Here is a 17102-nt window from a genome sequence, read left to right as displayed (position 1 = left end):
GGGCCCATTGTGTCATAATCCGCCTTTGCTGACAGTGGTATTTCATGAACTAACACTAAGGTCATCAGTGATATTACCAGTGGTGCTACTGTCTTTAACTGGCAGCAGTGTTTGGATTCCACAGCCAAGTATCATTGTTGCATCTAAGTGTCTTATTACAACCATAATGCATTGGGCGACAAGTTATCTAAGTCAGTCAATTTGGTGCCATGATCAGATCAAATGTTCAGTTATTGTGTGAAGTATCTGCCTCTACATAACAAAGGTTTTGTTAGACATTCATGTTTCCCAGGGCATTGACCCTAAATGGCTTTGGTGATCCCCTGACTTTAATAAGCTGATGTTGGCGTGCTAATATGCTAAACTAAGATGGTGACTATTGAAACATTTCTCCTGCTAAACATCAGCATGTTAACATTATCATCCTACGCATGCTGATATATTAGCATTTAGCCCAAAGCACCACTTTGTCCACTATCTTCATCTTCCTTTCCAATATCTTCATAGTCCATACACACTGCTGCCAACATTATATCACTGTTTGTGCTTTAAATGTTAAATGTTAACGTGCGTGTGTGTGTGTGTGTGTGTGTGTGTGTGTTCATGCATGCCTAAGGGAGTCACTGCCAGCCTACAGATGTTGCTGAAGAGAAACAATGAGGTAAGTGTATGTGTCTGCTAGGCTTGTGCCGGTTTGAAAATTTTCCAACTGGTTTGATTTAAAGGCAAATATCTAACCAAACCGATATATCGAATTATGTACCTAATTTTACCACTGGGGGTCGCATTTGAGCTATTTTTCCCAATAAAAGCCCATTATAGGTGTAATGCGCTTCCAATCCACTAAGTGGCGGTAATGCTGTATTAACCGCCAATACACACAAGGTTACACAAGAATATACACTGAACAAAAATATAAACGCACCACTTTTGTTTTTGCTCTCATTTTTCATGAGCTGAACTCAAAGATCTTAAACATTTTCTATACACACAAAAGACCATTTCCTCACAAATATTGTTCACAAATCTGTCTAAATCTGTGTTAGTGAGCACTTCTCCTTTGCCGCAATAATCCATCCCACCTCACAGGTGTGGCATATCAAGATGCTGATTAGACAGCATGAATATTGCACAGGTGTGCCTTAGGCTGGCCACAATAAAAGGCCACTCTGAAATGTGCAGTTTTATCACACCGCACAATGCCACAGATGTTGCAAGTTTTGAGGGAGCGTGTAATTGGCATGCTGATTGCAGGAATGTCCACCAGAGCTGTTGCCCGTGAATTGAATGTTCATTTCTCTACCGTAAGCCATCTCCAAAGGCGTTTCAGACAGTTTGGCAGTACATCCAACCGGCCTCACAACCACAGACCACGTGTAACCACACCAGCCCAGGACCTCCACATCCAGCATGTTCACCTCCAAGATCGTCTGAGACCAGCCACCCGGACAGCTGCTGCAACAATCGGTTTGCATAACCAAAGAATTTCTGCACAAACTGTCAGAAACCGTCTCAGGGAAGCTCATCTGCATGCTCGTTGTCCTCATCGGGGTCTCGACCTGACTGCAGTTCGTTGTCGTAACCAACTTGAGTGGGCAAATGCTCACATTCAATGGCGTCTGGCACGTTGGAGAGGTGTTCTCTTCATGGATGAATCCCAGTTTTCACTGTTCAGGGCAGATGGCAGACAGCATGTGAGGCGCCGGGGGGGGGGGGGGCGGTTTGCTGATGTCAACGCTGTGGATCGAGTGGCCCATGGTGGCGGTGGGGTTATGGTATGGGCAGGCGTATGTTATGGACAACGAACACAGGTGCATTTTATTGATGGCATTTTGAATGCACAGAGATATCGTGGAGATCCTGAGGCCCATTGTTGTGCCATTCATCCACGACCGTCACCTCATGTTGCAGCATGATAATGCACGGCCCCATGTTGCAAGGATCTGTACACAATTCCTGGAAGCTGAAAACATCCCAGTTCTTGCATGGCCAGCATACTCACCGGACATGTCACCCTTTGAGCATGTTTGGGATGCTCTGGATCGGCGTATACGACAGCATGTTCTAGTTCCTGCCAATATCCAGCAACTTCGCGCAGCCATTGAAGAGGAGTGGACCAACATTCCACAGGCCACAATCAACAACCTGATCAACTCTATGCGAAGGAGATGCGTTGCACTGCGTGAGGCAAATGGTGGTCACACCAGATACTGACTGGTTTTCTGACCCCCCCCCCAATAAAGCAAAACTGCACATTTCAGAGTGACCTTTTATTGTAGCCAGCCTAAGGCACACCTGTGCAATATTCATGCTGTCTAATCAGCATCTTGATATACCACACCTGTGAGGTGGGATGGATTATTTCGGCAAAGGAGAAGTGCTCACTAACACAGATTTAGACAGATTTGTGAACAATATTTGTGAGGAAATGGTCTTTAGTGTGTATAGAAAATGTTTTAGATCTTTGAGTTCAGCTCATGAAAAATGGGAGCAAAAACAAAAGTGGTGCGTTTATATTTTTGTTCAGTGTATATATATATATATAATGTATATAGTACAGTAGTAATCCAGTATCTTTGGTTAGGGCAACAAACTGAATGACTGCTGACTCCCTCACACTTTTCCCTGCCCCCAATGAAATTTGATCTCTCGCAGCAGCAGCAGACAGCTGAGCAGAGCTGGAGTCCCTCTGCAGCTTCTGAGACAAACTAAACAAAACACTTGTAAGCTCCTCCACTTCATTTATAAACAAACATAAACCTTATTTAACCTTACTTAAGTTGTCATAATGCATGTTACAATGCAAGAATGTAGTCCCTTGACACACCGCTGATGTGAAAAGCTTTTTTTTTTTTCTTTCCTTTCAGTTTATCCGTTTGACATGAATTAAACCGGGTGGAGCTCTTAAACCGGACCGAACCGGTTAATCCGGAAATCGGCACAAGCCTACCTACCGCACTGCTGCTAACACTTACTGCAGGGTTAATGGCGTGCTACAATCAGAAACACAGTTTTACTGCTTCAGCTTTTCAGTAACACATAATCATTAAACGTATTCTCATTAAACAGCTCATATGATATCCTATGAAAAATGCATGCAAGACAGTGCATACTGCTACGATGGAAGGATAAAAGCCTCCTGGTAATCTGGACGAAAACTGGTGTCCATTCATGCAGCGTTTTCTTCTCTGCATTACAGTAATTGGCTTGTCAACCAAGCCTGGAGAACATAAAGTAGCTTTGTTGCTAACAGTGGTTGGCCCGCAGCTGATCGAGTTGTATAAACCATAGGGCTGTGAAAATTGCTCAAAAATGACGTTCGAATATTCATTCTAAAAATAACTTGAACCAGGTTCGAACCATTCGAATTTTTTTTTTCGCATTATGTCCACAAGAGGGCAAACTAATACAAGAAAACATACAATACAAGGAAACATAACTAGCCTACTTGTAGGTATTTTTAGTTCAACATAAACGTCTTTGAAAACATTTACATACTTACACATTAAAACACATAGAACAATTATCTATAACATTACATTAGAAACTACCGTGGACCTCTCGCTCGCCCCCCCTCTCTGACCCGTCAGGCCACACCGCTCACGGAAGCGCTGCGAGTAGCCTCGAAGCGCCGAGAAGCGAAGCCAGTTTCCTTTCAGCGCCCATGTTAACCGATTGTGTCATCCACACCGGCTGCGCCACGCCGCGCAGCTCTGTGGCCGGCTCTGGTCTATTTTCTGCGCAAGCGAATGTGTCAAGCCGGGTGACAGAGACAACAGCTGGGAGCACAACCGCATGTCAACCAGCATGGAGAAATGCGCATCTGATGTGAACGGAAATGCTCCGGCTCGTGCACTGCGCTTCGCAGCACCTCCGCGGGCTGTGTGGCCTTACGCAGTGCGTTCAGTGCAGCGGCCCAGGCCAACGCCCACTCGCAAAGAGGACAGCTGCAGTGGTGTTTTTTTCTCTCGCCACAATCGAATATCAATTTTCACATTCGAAGGTCCATTTTTTTTTTCAAATTCGAATTTAAATTCAAATTTAGAATATTCGTTGACAGCCCTAATAAGACATTCACATTTGAGGCTGATGATAGTAAAAATGTTCTGCATAAAGGTGCTGAAACTTTGGATGAATACTGCACACCTCAATAAAATGAAACCTATGACAGAGTTTCACTCCCACATGCAAAAATAGATGATTTTTGACTGACATAAAAACAGAAGCACCAACAACTTTTAAATACTCAAGGGCTTGACATGATACATGATCAAGTCATTTTTTAAATAGAAGAAGGTAAGAGAAAAACCCTTGCTGGTAGTGGCACCACAGTAATGGGTGCAAGGACAGTGGGACTGGAAAACATGTTGGTGGACTTAGACAAAGGACACAAGAGGGCGTGCAGAGGCAAGGTACATGTCGCCTTATCACTGCAAAGAGTGAGGTAATAGACATGTAGCCCGGCAGTGTCTGGCATATGGAAAAAATTGTGGTTTCAGGAGGGAAGAGACTCCATGCTACTGAGACAGAATAAACAAATTGTGCAAAGTGAGTCTAACCAGGTCAGTGATGAAGGAAATATGGTGCATTCTGTAGGACTGCAGAGTGGTGCTTGGCTAGCTCCTTTGCCGTAAATGACACCATAGTTCCTTTTAAGCTGGACACAGGAGCTAAGGCAAACCTAATACACTGGAGTGATGCGTGTTATCTCAAAGTGAGACCCAAAATACAGAATAAGAGAGTGGCTTTGATGGCATATAATGAACAAAGCACTGAGACAAAGAGAACATGTAGGCTAAAGGTTAAGGGCAAGAATTGTATTCACCGACCATTGTCTGTTGTAGTATCTGATGAACATTAGACACTATTGGGCAATAAGGCATGTGTGGATTTGGGCTTGGTAATGAGAGTTTATACCATCAATAGAATGACGTGCAGAGTGCCTCCTAGAAACTACAAATCAGACTCATAATGCTTTAGTGCACAAATATGCAGATGTATTTCAGGGTTTTGGAGAACTGCTTTATCAAACTCTATCAAACAGAGAAAGGACACACAACCTGTGATTCACGCAGGCAGGACAGCTCCAGTGGCTCTCTGTGAAAGAGTCAGGGCAGAAATAGACCGCAGGAGGGCCTGGGTGTCATAAAGAGGGTGGAATTCACCGACTGGGTAAATTCCATGGTCTGTATCAACTCAAAAAGCAAGGTAAATTGCATGTTTTTATGGATTTGAAGGATCTTAGTTCTAATATCAAAAGAGAGCAGAGAGAGAGAGAGTAATTCCCAAATGAGGAACAAGGAAATGAGGAAATAGGCTAATTAATGAAACTACAAAGTACTTTTCCAAGATGGAGGCTTTGCATGAATTCTGGCATTTAAACATCGATGAAGATAGTGCTGAGATGTGCACTTTTAATGCCCCCTTAGACAGGTACTCTATATCGTTTGGATTTGGGGATTATATCCATCCCCGAGATCTTACACAGAGTCATGGAGCAAATTATTGAGGGGCTGGACGGTATGTGGGTGTATGTGGATCATCAGATGATGTGGGTCTCCACTCAGAAGAGCGTGTCATCAGACTGGAGAGAACACATAGGAGAATACAGGAAGAAGGACTCAAACTAAACAGGGACAAATGGGAAAATTCATACTAAATTTAGCTGTGAAAACTGCTCATTTAAGAAAGCTTCTACATGAAGAGACAGTTTCAGTGGGGACACGAACATGAGACAGAGGTTTAGTTTAGTTTATTTAGTCCTTTGCAAGGAAATTCTTTTCACAGTCAGTGCAAAAACATTAACAATTACATCGACATACAAACACACCACCGGCTGGAATATTGTTAGACAGATGTTATTCATTCATTTAGGGCACGTATAGTTGTAGGAATGAAACTCTTATTGAACTTGACTTTTTTGCACAGAGGTAGCCTGTACTTACAGCCGGAGGGGAGGGGAATGAAGTATTGGTGGAGTGGATGGTCAGGGTCCTGTGTGATTCTAAGTGCTTTACAGGTCAGAGATGAGGTGACACTGTCAGATAGGTTAGGAGTAGTTAAGCCAATGATTTTGCTTGCCAGATGGGTTACTTTCAAGAGTTTGTTTCTATTAACAACCGTGAGCATGGGGAAGAAGCAGATGGCACCATACAACAAAACCAGTTCAACAATGCTGCAGTACAGAAGGAAGAGGAGTTGAGGTTGAACAGACAGGTGTCGGAGTTTGCGTATAGCTGTGAGTCTCTGTTGGCAGCGTTTGTAAATGTCCGTGGTGTGCTGATTGAAGCTGAGGTTATTGTCCAGTGTAGTGCCGAGATATTTGGAAGAGTCCACCTCCTCCACCTTCCCCCCTGTTGATGAAGAGACTGGGGAGGGGGGCCAGGGTTTTGGGAGGGCTGATAATCAGTTCTTCGGTCTTGAAGATGTTGAGGTGGAGATAGTTATTGTTGCACCATGTGCTGAAATGGGAAATGGAATGTTGGTAGGCAGCGAAGGAGTCGTTATTGTTCAGCAATGCAAGAATGGCCGTGTCATCTGCATATTTAAAATAAAGTGTGGTGGGGGATGGACTCTGACAGTCATTTGTGTAGAGGGTGTAGAGGAACGGGCTGAGCACGCACCCCTGCGGAGCACCAGTATTGAGCATGATGGTGGAGGACAGGGACTGGCCGACCCTCACTGCCTGGGGTCTGTCGGAGAGGAAGCTGTGGATCCAGTGTATTAGTGGAGATGGAACATAAAGGCACTGTAGTTTCTGGATCATCTGGTGGTGCTGTATTGTATTAAAGGCAGATCTGAAATCAACGAGGAGTAGTCTGGCATAGGGGGGAGTCCAGGTGTTGAAGCAGATGGTGCAGGAGAGTGGCTACTGCATCGTCTGTACCTCTCCTTTGTTTGTATGCGAACTGGTGGGGGTCTAGCAGTCGGGACACATATAGCAGGATGATCATTTGAACCAGTTTCTCAAAACATTTCATTATGACGGAGGTGAGACACACAGGCCTGTAGTGATTCGGCTCTGATGGGTGGGATTTCTTTGGAACAGGGATGATGGTTGATGTTTTCCATATACCTGGGACTGTGGAGGTACAGAGGGATCAGATGAAGAGGGAATGGAGGACTGAGGTTAATTCCAGGGCGCAGTTTTTCAGAACCCGACCTGGAATGCCATCCAGCCCAGGAGCCCAGGAGAATGGAAGGGGACTGCTACATGTTCTAGCAAGTGAACTGGAACCCCCACTGAAGTTCTTCTGTCCCAAAAAGAGAACAATGTTCTTTTCAGATGCATGGAAGGATGGTTTAGGGGATGTCCTCCTGCAGGAGGGTGAGGAAGCATGGCAACCAGTGTTATATATGTCATACCTCAAGATGGCTACAGAATGCAGATACACACAAATTAAAAAGGAATACTTTCCTATGGCTTTTGAGTGTGAGAAATTTTATGACTACATCTATAGACTTCCTAAAGTTAGGGTAAAAAGAGACCTTAAGCCACTGCTCGTGATTGCAAAGGAAAACCTGTGTGGCATGTTGCCCTGGATACAGCACATAATGATGAGACTGTAGCATTATGATTATAAGCTCACATATGTTCCACAGTGTATCTGCTATAAATATATGTGTTCTTATATTCATAGCAGATACACTGTGGAAGGGTTGCACCTGGGGGGTGTCAGTGATTTCCAGCTGGTAAGAATCACCTTCCTGGCAGCTATCATTCTAAGCATCAGTGCCGATTGTTCATCAGATGTGTAGTTCCAAGTCATCCCTGAGCATCCAAAGAGTGCCAGTTCTGGATCAGGGGGAATCGCTCTTCCATAGTACCACTAAAATATTTTGCACCAATAGTAATGTTGATGGGGACAGAGCCAAAAAAGGTGTATTTAAGAGCCCTCTGCAACTTTACATTTGTCACATAATGGAGAATCAGACAGAGAAATTTTGTTTAATTTGATCTTTGAATAGTCTGTGAGTGTCTGTCTGATATTAACTGAGCAAGGGTTAATTGTAGTTAAGCCTTCATTTCAAATGTTATCTGACACCTCCTGATTCAGCTCAGTGGACCAAGCGTCTTTCAGATGGGTAGTGGATACAGAGGTCGTAAATAGAGATACAAAGCCAGATATCAGGTGTCTGGAGTCTGGGGGAAGCTGCAGGAGCCCAAAGCCTTTGGTATGGTTTCAAAATTAGGAATTTTATCTTTGACACAATGCCTAATTTGGAGATAACGAAAAAAAATGAGAGTTAGCAACGTTGAATTTTGCTTTCAGCTGATTAAAAGATGCAAATTGTTTGTTTACATATAGATCACCAAGGGTCAGAAGCCCTCTGTCCTGCCAGACAGCAAACACCCCATCTGTCTGAGATGGCAAAAAGGAATAGTTATGCCATATAGGAGTGTATAGAAATCTGGCAATTTACAAGCTCTTTTTATCTGATTCAGATTCCTAAGGGACTGTTTTAAAATGAAATTATTACCAATTAATTTGGTAAGAAAGTTTGTTTTGGAAAAAAGTAAAGTGAAAAGGAAGGAACTTGTTACTCCCATAGCTTCAATATCTAGCCAAAGTAGAAGATTATTCAGTGTCGTCTCGCCTGGAAATCCCCATCGTCAAAGCCCTAGGATTTGTTGCCCAATAGTAGTTCTTAAATACAATAAGGCCTTAGCCTCCTGCATTTGTTGGCTTTTGCAGGTGTGCTTTTGATATGTGTTAGACTTTATATCCCCAAACAAATGAGAGAGTAATGAAATCCAGTTTTTTAAAAAAGGATGAAGAGAGGAAGACTGGCAAATTCTGAAATAGGTACAAAAACATGGGAAGAGATACCATTTTAATAGCACTGATATGCCCCATCATAGAAAGGGGCAGGACCCTCCACTTTTCTGTGTTAGGTTTTAAATTTGTGAGCTCTCTGAAAAATTTGAGTTTGAATTTGATTTGAAAAGTCTAACCTAGACATCTCATCTAGCTTTGGCAAATTGAGGGAGTCAAAAAAGTCGGCAAAGTTTGCATTAAAGGCCCGAGACCTGATGGTGTATAATTATGAATAACATTATTTATAGCGGTTATTTATTTGTCTAGGCTTAATTCACGAACCACCTGTTTTGGATTTAATTTTGTGGATTGCCTGAGTAAGTGTTTACAACATTTCCACTAAAAATGCTGTTATATTCATATTTCAAATTTAAAATCTTATGATAAACTTCGTATGAAAGAGAGTTCCTATCCACCTTATTCCGAGCCCCCATGATACCTTGCGTGAATTATGGGCGCAGCTTCCAGCATGGAACCGAAACCAGCATTTTCCAATACTAAGTTTGCTAACAGTATATCAATCAATCAATCAATTGCTTTATTTCCTGTTCTGTCCCCAGTGGGGCAATTAGTTTCGCAGCAGTGAGAGCAACACAAAGTACAAAAATACACAAATACACACAGCATAATAAACACATTGTGGACAAGCCTAATAAATACTCACTCATACTCATGTTAAAAACAAAAAGAATTAAGATGTTCCGCACTAGTGAATAAGCTACCTTTTCCTCCTGGTGTTTAGAAGAGAGACAGCAGAAGGAACAAGGGAGTGCTTGTATCTGTTTGTTTTAGCAAGTGGGAGTCTGAGCAGTGTACCTGATGGTAAAAACTGAAACTGTTTGTGTAGTGGATGAGAGCAGTCAGACAAGATGGAGTTTGCTTTCTTAATCAACTGTATGTTGTAAAGATCCTGTAAAGTTTCCTGTGCAGACCCCGTGATTTTACTACAAACACTAACAACTTTGTTTAGGAGATTTCTCTCTTTTACCCTCAAGGATTGAAACCAACTTCTATCTTCTATAAGATACTTATCTTCTTTCCAAAAGCAACTGGGAAATAAAACCTGAAACACACCACCTGTTATAGCTCAAACAAGATTATGTGATTACACCTCCACACCACAGACATCTCAAAGCATTGTTTTTATTTTTATTTTTATTTTTTTCCTTTTCAACCAAGTACACTAGCAATTAGCTTGCCTTGCTCTGTTAACGTACTGTTGACTTTAACATGGCCCAAGCTAGCTTATGGTAAACATCTGCTCCTTCTAAAGATGATTTTTGATTTCTGATTACTTCTTAAAGGTCCCATATTATGAAAAACTCACTTTTTCTGGGATTTGGGTTGTTACTTTGGGTCTCTGGTGCTGCCACACACATGCAAACAAAATAAGACCGTCCATGCTTTTTTGAGTGAGATACGGATTTCGGAAAATACCCCACCTGCAGTTTCCAGATGAGCCAGTCAAATTTGGCGCAGACAATGACGTCATTAGCCGGCACATTTGAATATTCCCATCCACCACCCACCACCCCCCTCCCCATCCCCCCCCTCCCATCAGAGCATACACACAGTGTCTCCACCAACCAGATACAGCACTACCTTCTCAGAGATCCCAGCTGCAGAGGACAGAAGAGCGTTGTGAATTGAATTCATTTTTGAAGGCCATATCTCTGCTACAGTTGGCAAAAAACTGTTGGTGTGTGCTAAGCACTTCGAGACTGACTGTTTCTCCAACCTCGGTCAGTACAAGGCAGGATTAGCCGGGAGACATTTTCTAAACAAGGGGTCACTTCCAACTTTGCGTGGAATACCTGCAGACGAGGGACATGTAAGTATACAAATAATAAGCTGTGTTTCTTTTGTAGATTAGCGTGAACTCGTGTGTGTTTTAGCATGTGTTTTGCCATTGAGAACGATGTAAGGCTAACCACTAGGTTCTAGTTAGTTTGCAGTCAGCGTGGTTTCTCCTGCAAACCCAACGACCAGCTACACTCTCCACCAGGTTTAAGAATTGGGAACTTGTGAACGTAATGCATTTGAAAATGATTTCTAAACTGAAATATGTTGTGCACAGAACAGTCCAGTGCGAAACAAGTGTTTGGTCGAGACTACGACTACAAGTTCAGACGACAAAGGTTAGCTAGCTGCTACCGTAGCTTTTGGCACATCACACCACAAGTTACAGTAGAATCCAAACATTCTGTGTAATACGTTTCTGATCTAACTGCCACTTACTCGAGTGATTAGCCGACAGGCAGCAATCAGACCTGCATTTATTTGTCAAACTGTGTGGCTGTACTCTGTGTTTGATTGTGAATCAGCTTTTATCAAACGTTTTATGTCTTACACGCTTACTTAGACAGCACGCTAATTTGGCTGATAGCGAATTGTTACTAATAAGCTGAAATGACAGCTGCCTGTATGTAGACAAACTTAGTTTGACACTTCGTCGTAAAATTAGGCAGATACTTATCAGCGGAGAGGGAACAGGACATGAGGACAGGAGGACAGAGGATAGGAGGACAGGAGGACAGCAGGACTAGCTTACAGTGACTGATAAAAAACTAAACTTCACTCAGTATTGTCATGTCAGAAATATTATTTATAAATTAATGTTGCTGTTGTAAAAATTACTGTTGCTGCTCTAGAAACAAGTTATATTTGAAATATTCATTTATCCTGTTCTGAATTTATTCTTTTTAAATCAATATATTTTCTAAAAAGCAGTTATTTAGAAATGAAAAAGAAGCGATAAGAAGTATAGATAAAAGTAGTAGTATCGATCAAATCTTAACGATACCTATCCCTAATGTTGATGGGTTTCATTTGGTGCAATATCCGTTTCAGATACTTAATTTTTCCTTTGTCTTTTAGAGTACATCACAGCAGGGCCCTGGGGCCCACCACCTCTCCACTACAGCCAGATTCCAGGATGTAGGATGTCAAAAGGATCCTCCACAAACTGTCTCAGTGGGCACACAGTCTGTTGCATCTCAAAAGATGGTAGTGATGAGCACACAGCTGTACAGGGCTACTCTGAGGGAGCACCCCAATGGTACGTAATACAGACATTATATTTGTTTTTGGGACATGACCCCCCCTCCAGTAAAGCTGTCCCCTCCTAGAATAATTTGAGACACAATTAATAGTTTTTGAACAATGCAGTAGTATTTATTGAAAGCACAATGTAAGTGGTGCTATTATAATTGCACATTAATGTGCTATTTAAATCTTAAAAGATTTAGTCCCCCCCTCCCATTCCTAGTAGTGGTATATCCCACACTCTTTCCAACGGGCGGGGCTGCTTGGCAGCAGTAGCAGCATGTGGCTGGATCCAGCTGTCCACATCGCGCATCGCGGGGTAAGATGTACACTGACACAGACACAGTTTAACTTACACAAGTTACAACACATCCCATTTACTGTTACAACAAGCCCCAGGCCTAGGCTGATAATATAAACTGTCTGCAACATTTCTCCTGCATTGTTCAAAAGCCTCCTCAATTACAAGTGCTGCTAAGCTGAAAGCTAATGATTAAGCTCAGAGTTTAGTGATAGTCAGAGAGGACAGGAGAGAAAGAAGAGGGAGAGGACAGGACAAGAGTAGTCAGTGGCGGAGCGGCTCGTAGCTAATGGCTACCTGTCTGTAGGCTCCACCTGTCAGTGAGACAAACATGAAAGATGTGCAGTTTAACCGACGAGAAGCGGTCATTACGCGCAACTGTTACGCACGGTTGTGAGGTGCGCAGCGGCAGATCTCACAGCACACTGTTTATAAACCAGTTTACCAGTTTAATTGCAGGAAATGTTTAGTTGTTAAGCCATTTCTCATAAGTCTAGACATTCACTGTATATCCACTTTTCTACATGTGGCTGCTGCTGGCTTGAGTCTTGACTCTCTCGTTATCAATAACTTGCAATGCTGAGATAAATGTTTAAACTCCAAAAGAAAGTAATTTATACGAACAGGTCAACAAAACAGGTTTCAAAATTCAAAATATCTTGTAAACAAACGAAATATTCAGTATTACACATTTTCTATGGTTACTTTTCTTTCATGAAAGAAAAAGAGGTAGAGCCTGCACACTTACTCCATGCCACAAACTTTAATAAGTAAACAACATTTCGATCCCAGAGGGATCTTCATCAGGTCTGAATGTTAGAAAGTGGATACACACACCTCTATTTATAAAGTCATGTGCAACAGGTGTGGTTAATTATCCAAAACCGTCTGGTTTTTTTTTAAAACATCAACCAGAAAAAACAAACAACAAATTCAATCCAGGGTAACAATTCAATACAAGTACATCAAAAACACTATAAAATATATATATATATTAGAAAATTTCATCAGAAACAGGACCTACAGTTCAAAAACATCAAAAACATCTCATCAGCAGCAACGTATTAGTCTCTCCAACAATATAACATTACAGTTAACAGACCATTGAAAATACATCTTAGCAGCAAATCCACATCTCATGTATTTTAAATAAGCCTCATCAATGAAAAAAAATCAAATGATTAAAGGGCCAGTGTGTAATATTTGGCATGGTTTATTGTCAATCTGAATCTGAATCTGAATATTCTACCCATTAATATGTTTATGCAAGTGTATAATCGCTATAAAATAAAATTCGTTTGATTTTTGTAGCCTTATAATTATGCTTTTATACATATATATATATATATAGCAAGGGCGTTGCTTTAGAGAGGTCGCCATCTTGCGCCACCATGTATGTAAGGCAGCCCGAGCAGACAATCCAGCCAGCCAGAGAATGCGTTTCGCGTGTATAAATGAACCAATGAATACAGTGGGAGGAAGGAAGACGGAGGAGGAAACAGCAGAGAGGGTTAGTAGTTTGTTGATAGAGAGTAGTGAAAAGTTTTTTTAGTTATAAAGTTTGTGAATGGACCACACTTACCACGCAACAGGAGAGAAAGAACCCGAACCGTCATCTGCGAGGAAAAGAAGACGCAACTTCACTCCTTGTGATACACTCTCTGCGGCGCTTTTCCTCCTGATGATATATCTCCCCAACGATGGCAGCAGTAGCACCATTCTGTGCATTCAGCCTCTCTTCTCGCCCGCTCAGCATCAAACACATGGAGTTCCTCATCTGTATACTCCGGCTCAAACAGGTATGGCTCTGGGGCTGTGTCCGCTACAAGAAACTCTTCAAAATCGCGTTCAAAGTTGTCCATTGCAGCTACTATAGTCCGGGGATATTGCTAGGCTAAATAAACAGCTGAGCTCTGTTTACCGGTCAGTCAGTGTGCGGGCTGGAGATTGGTGGAGCAGAGAGGGAAGGGGGTCCCCACTCAGTATGGTAAACGAGTATGTGTGTATGGTGTGTGTGTGTTACGCTAGAAGAGTCAGAGTTTGGGACGGAGTCTTTTACCCCCTGGAGTGTTACCGGAGTTTCTGGAGTGCTCAAATAAACGGGCCTTTTCCCCGAACGCTCCTCTGGTCTCCTGCTCGTGAGGGATTCATTACAGTATCGTAACATGGTCTAGATTTCTAAATAAATATTCACCTCGTCGCTAGATAGACCTACTCCTGAAAAACTTGTGCGCAAGGGTTTTTGTCCCTACAAGGCCACCGTCATTTACCCGACGGGAGGGGTGAGCGAGTGAGCCCTGCAATCTAGAATTTGACCACTGATGTCACTGTTTTCAACCCATTTTACACACGCAGATCCTGAACACCAAAAAAAGTGTTCACAGTCATGTCCAAATTGTCTATTGGGACATGTAAACCGACAAAACAATATAGAACAATATAGAAATATATAAAAATATGGAAACATGTTAGTTCATCACTTGAGTAAGCCTAATGGTTTTAGAGAAAATGTTTGATCTCATATTCTTGATTCAAACCACTAGGAGAAAGGGTCTGGAGGGTGAAGATATAAAAACTCTTTCTTTTCAATAGGAGGGTGTTCAGACCACCTCTTCTTTTCTTTCAAACATTTTTTAAAGTTATGATCTCACTGCCAGTAAAAAAATGAAAAAAACCCAAAACAGTTTGCTACTGCAGCCAGCCAGAGACGGATCCATTCCACACACCTGAGCCAGAGAAAAAAGAGGGAGAGAAGGAGAGAGATTGAGTTTATGTTTTTGATGAATGAAGCCTTATTGTTTTGCTGCTATTAAACAATGAGAGACATGTTTTCTCCGTTTACTTAATAGTATAAATATTCACACTACTGCGCACGGGGAGACAGAGACCTGCTCTGCTCCAGACACACTCAGCACCTTGGACAGCACGGCGCACCTGACTGTTGTTGATGTGTACATGTTAATTTGATTTCAGTCATTTTGTTTTAAATCTGGACATGTGCAGGTGGACTCAGCCAGTGCTAAGAAAGGTCCTATGCCCGCCTGTTGGAGAGATAAAGAAAAGATTAAAGCATCAAATTGCGGTAAAAGATGTTGTATAAAAGACAGGCTACAACTTTTTTTCTTTGTCCCCCCCTTGAATTATTCTAAAATGTTACTGTTTATTGTCTCCCAACTATGAACTGGGATTTTCGCCCCTGCCCTCAAAGGAGGAAGTGGTTGCCTTACACGACTCTCACTTCAGCCAAGGGGCAGCTGGAGACCAAAGCAGTGACCAGCCAGATCAGGAAACTCCTGGCATGTCCAACACAGGACGGGATGGACACCTGAATGGACACTATTAGTGTTGCAGATAAAACGCTGCTGTGTTTATATTTATACATCTATCTATTGTATTATTTAGTACGTTTTTTGTAATTTTTCTTTTTTTACATGTGCTAAAATAAAGTTCTTTTGGCAAAAGAGTTACTTGTCATTTCTATAGAAGTGTTTATATATATATATATATATATATATATATATATATATAAAATTAATCCTTAGTGTTCAGAATTGAGTTTAAACATTACATTACATTCTCATTACATGTCATAAAAACGCACTCTTTTTCAGTTCTGTGCTGTTAGTGTCCATAGTCATACCTGTAAATGTTAGATGTTCTGTGGGGTGTACGAACAGTCGGGCTCCAGGCCTGGATAGTGTATCAAACATGTAGGATGAACTGGAACCTGGTACATTACCCCAAAACCTAATAGGTAAAAAAAAGACACAAGTCATACTGTTTTATAAATATTTATAAAAATGTTAGAATGTAAATTGCAAATAAAGACTCAGCAGACAACATCACTGCATAGAACAAATACTGATCCAGGAAGCAACATGTGTTTTACTATGAAACTTTGATCTCATACAAATGATGTGGAGAAACTGTGACCCATGGGTACATTGCACATATTATAGATTATAAACACAAGGTGAAGATGATTATAAAATGCAGCTACATTTTAGTAGAATGGTTTCAGGAAACATGACAGCTAAGACATCTGAATGTAACAGTTATTTCTATTCATTTGTTTTTGTATAATACAGAAATCTGTCATCTCAATCTGCTGTGGTAAAATTGATGAATTCATGGGTTAAATCTTTTGTGTTTTTAACGGGGAATGTGTTGGAAGCAGAATTTATATTAACTTTGGTATTACTACCCAACACGAGCTACATTAGTCTGATTGATAAGGCTGTTTAGATTAAAAAGGAGTTATGCTTTAGACCCCGTCATATAACAGCTGAGTGCTGCTGTTGGTGTTTCCACATTATGTTGTAATTGACTATATTGTTAGAAACCTTTTGTACTCTGCAGCAGACCTTTTTAACTTCATTCAGTCAGAGAACAGACATACAGTTGTTTCCATAACATCAGATAAGTAACAGTTATCATGTTACAGCTGAAATACAAGACGGCTACAAAATAAAAACTTACCACTGAGGAGAAACGTCCTGCTCCTGTGTTTATTTCGAAGCTGTCTGTCGACTTGTGTTTCTTAACTCAAATTTAACCGCCATCGTTAACTTTAGCTTTAGCCTCAGCGGTGTTGCTTATGCCAGCCTCCGGTGGTGAAGTCAGATAAGGTAAGGGGCGTGACGTTTCCAATTCACGCTCTAAGCATTGCACCAGTCACAACAGACTGAGTGAACTGACCAATCAGAGCAGACTTGGCTGCTGGGGAGGCGGGACATAAGCCAAAACACAGCAGAGGTGCTGCAGCACTCATCAGTGTAAGACAAACAATGTGCGTTCTGAACAGTAAAGCACATGAATCTATTACACTAGACCCCAATATTACATGTTTCTATCAATATGACCCTGAAAATATGCATAATAGGTCCACTTTAAGAGATACTAACATGTTCGGCAAACATTTAACATAATTCAGTATT

The 17102-nt window shown here is 41.6% G+C and overlaps 1 protein-coding gene across 4 annotated transcripts in view; it reads left to right on the top strand.

Moving 5' to 3' along the window:
* Positions 1-17102, top strand: part of akap13 (A-kinase anchoring protein 13) — a 207115-nt gene that overhangs the window by 164611 nt on the left and 25402 nt on the right. For all 4 annotated transcript variants that reach the window (XM_049574388.1, XM_049574389.1, XM_049574390.1 and 1 more), the window contains one exon: positions 617-661. In XM_049574388.1, the coding sequence (XP_049430345.1) occupies positions 617-661 (45 nt within the window). The remainder of the gene's footprint in view (positions 1-616; positions 662-17102) is intronic.

Source organism: Epinephelus fuscoguttatus, linkage group LG4, assembly GCF_011397635.1.
Source record: "Epinephelus fuscoguttatus linkage group LG4, E.fuscoguttatus.final_Chr_v1".
NCBI classification, from domain to species: Eukaryota; Metazoa; Chordata; class Actinopteri; order Perciformes; family Serranidae; genus Epinephelus; species Epinephelus fuscoguttatus.
This window is presented reverse-complemented; position numbering and strand designations above follow the sequence as displayed.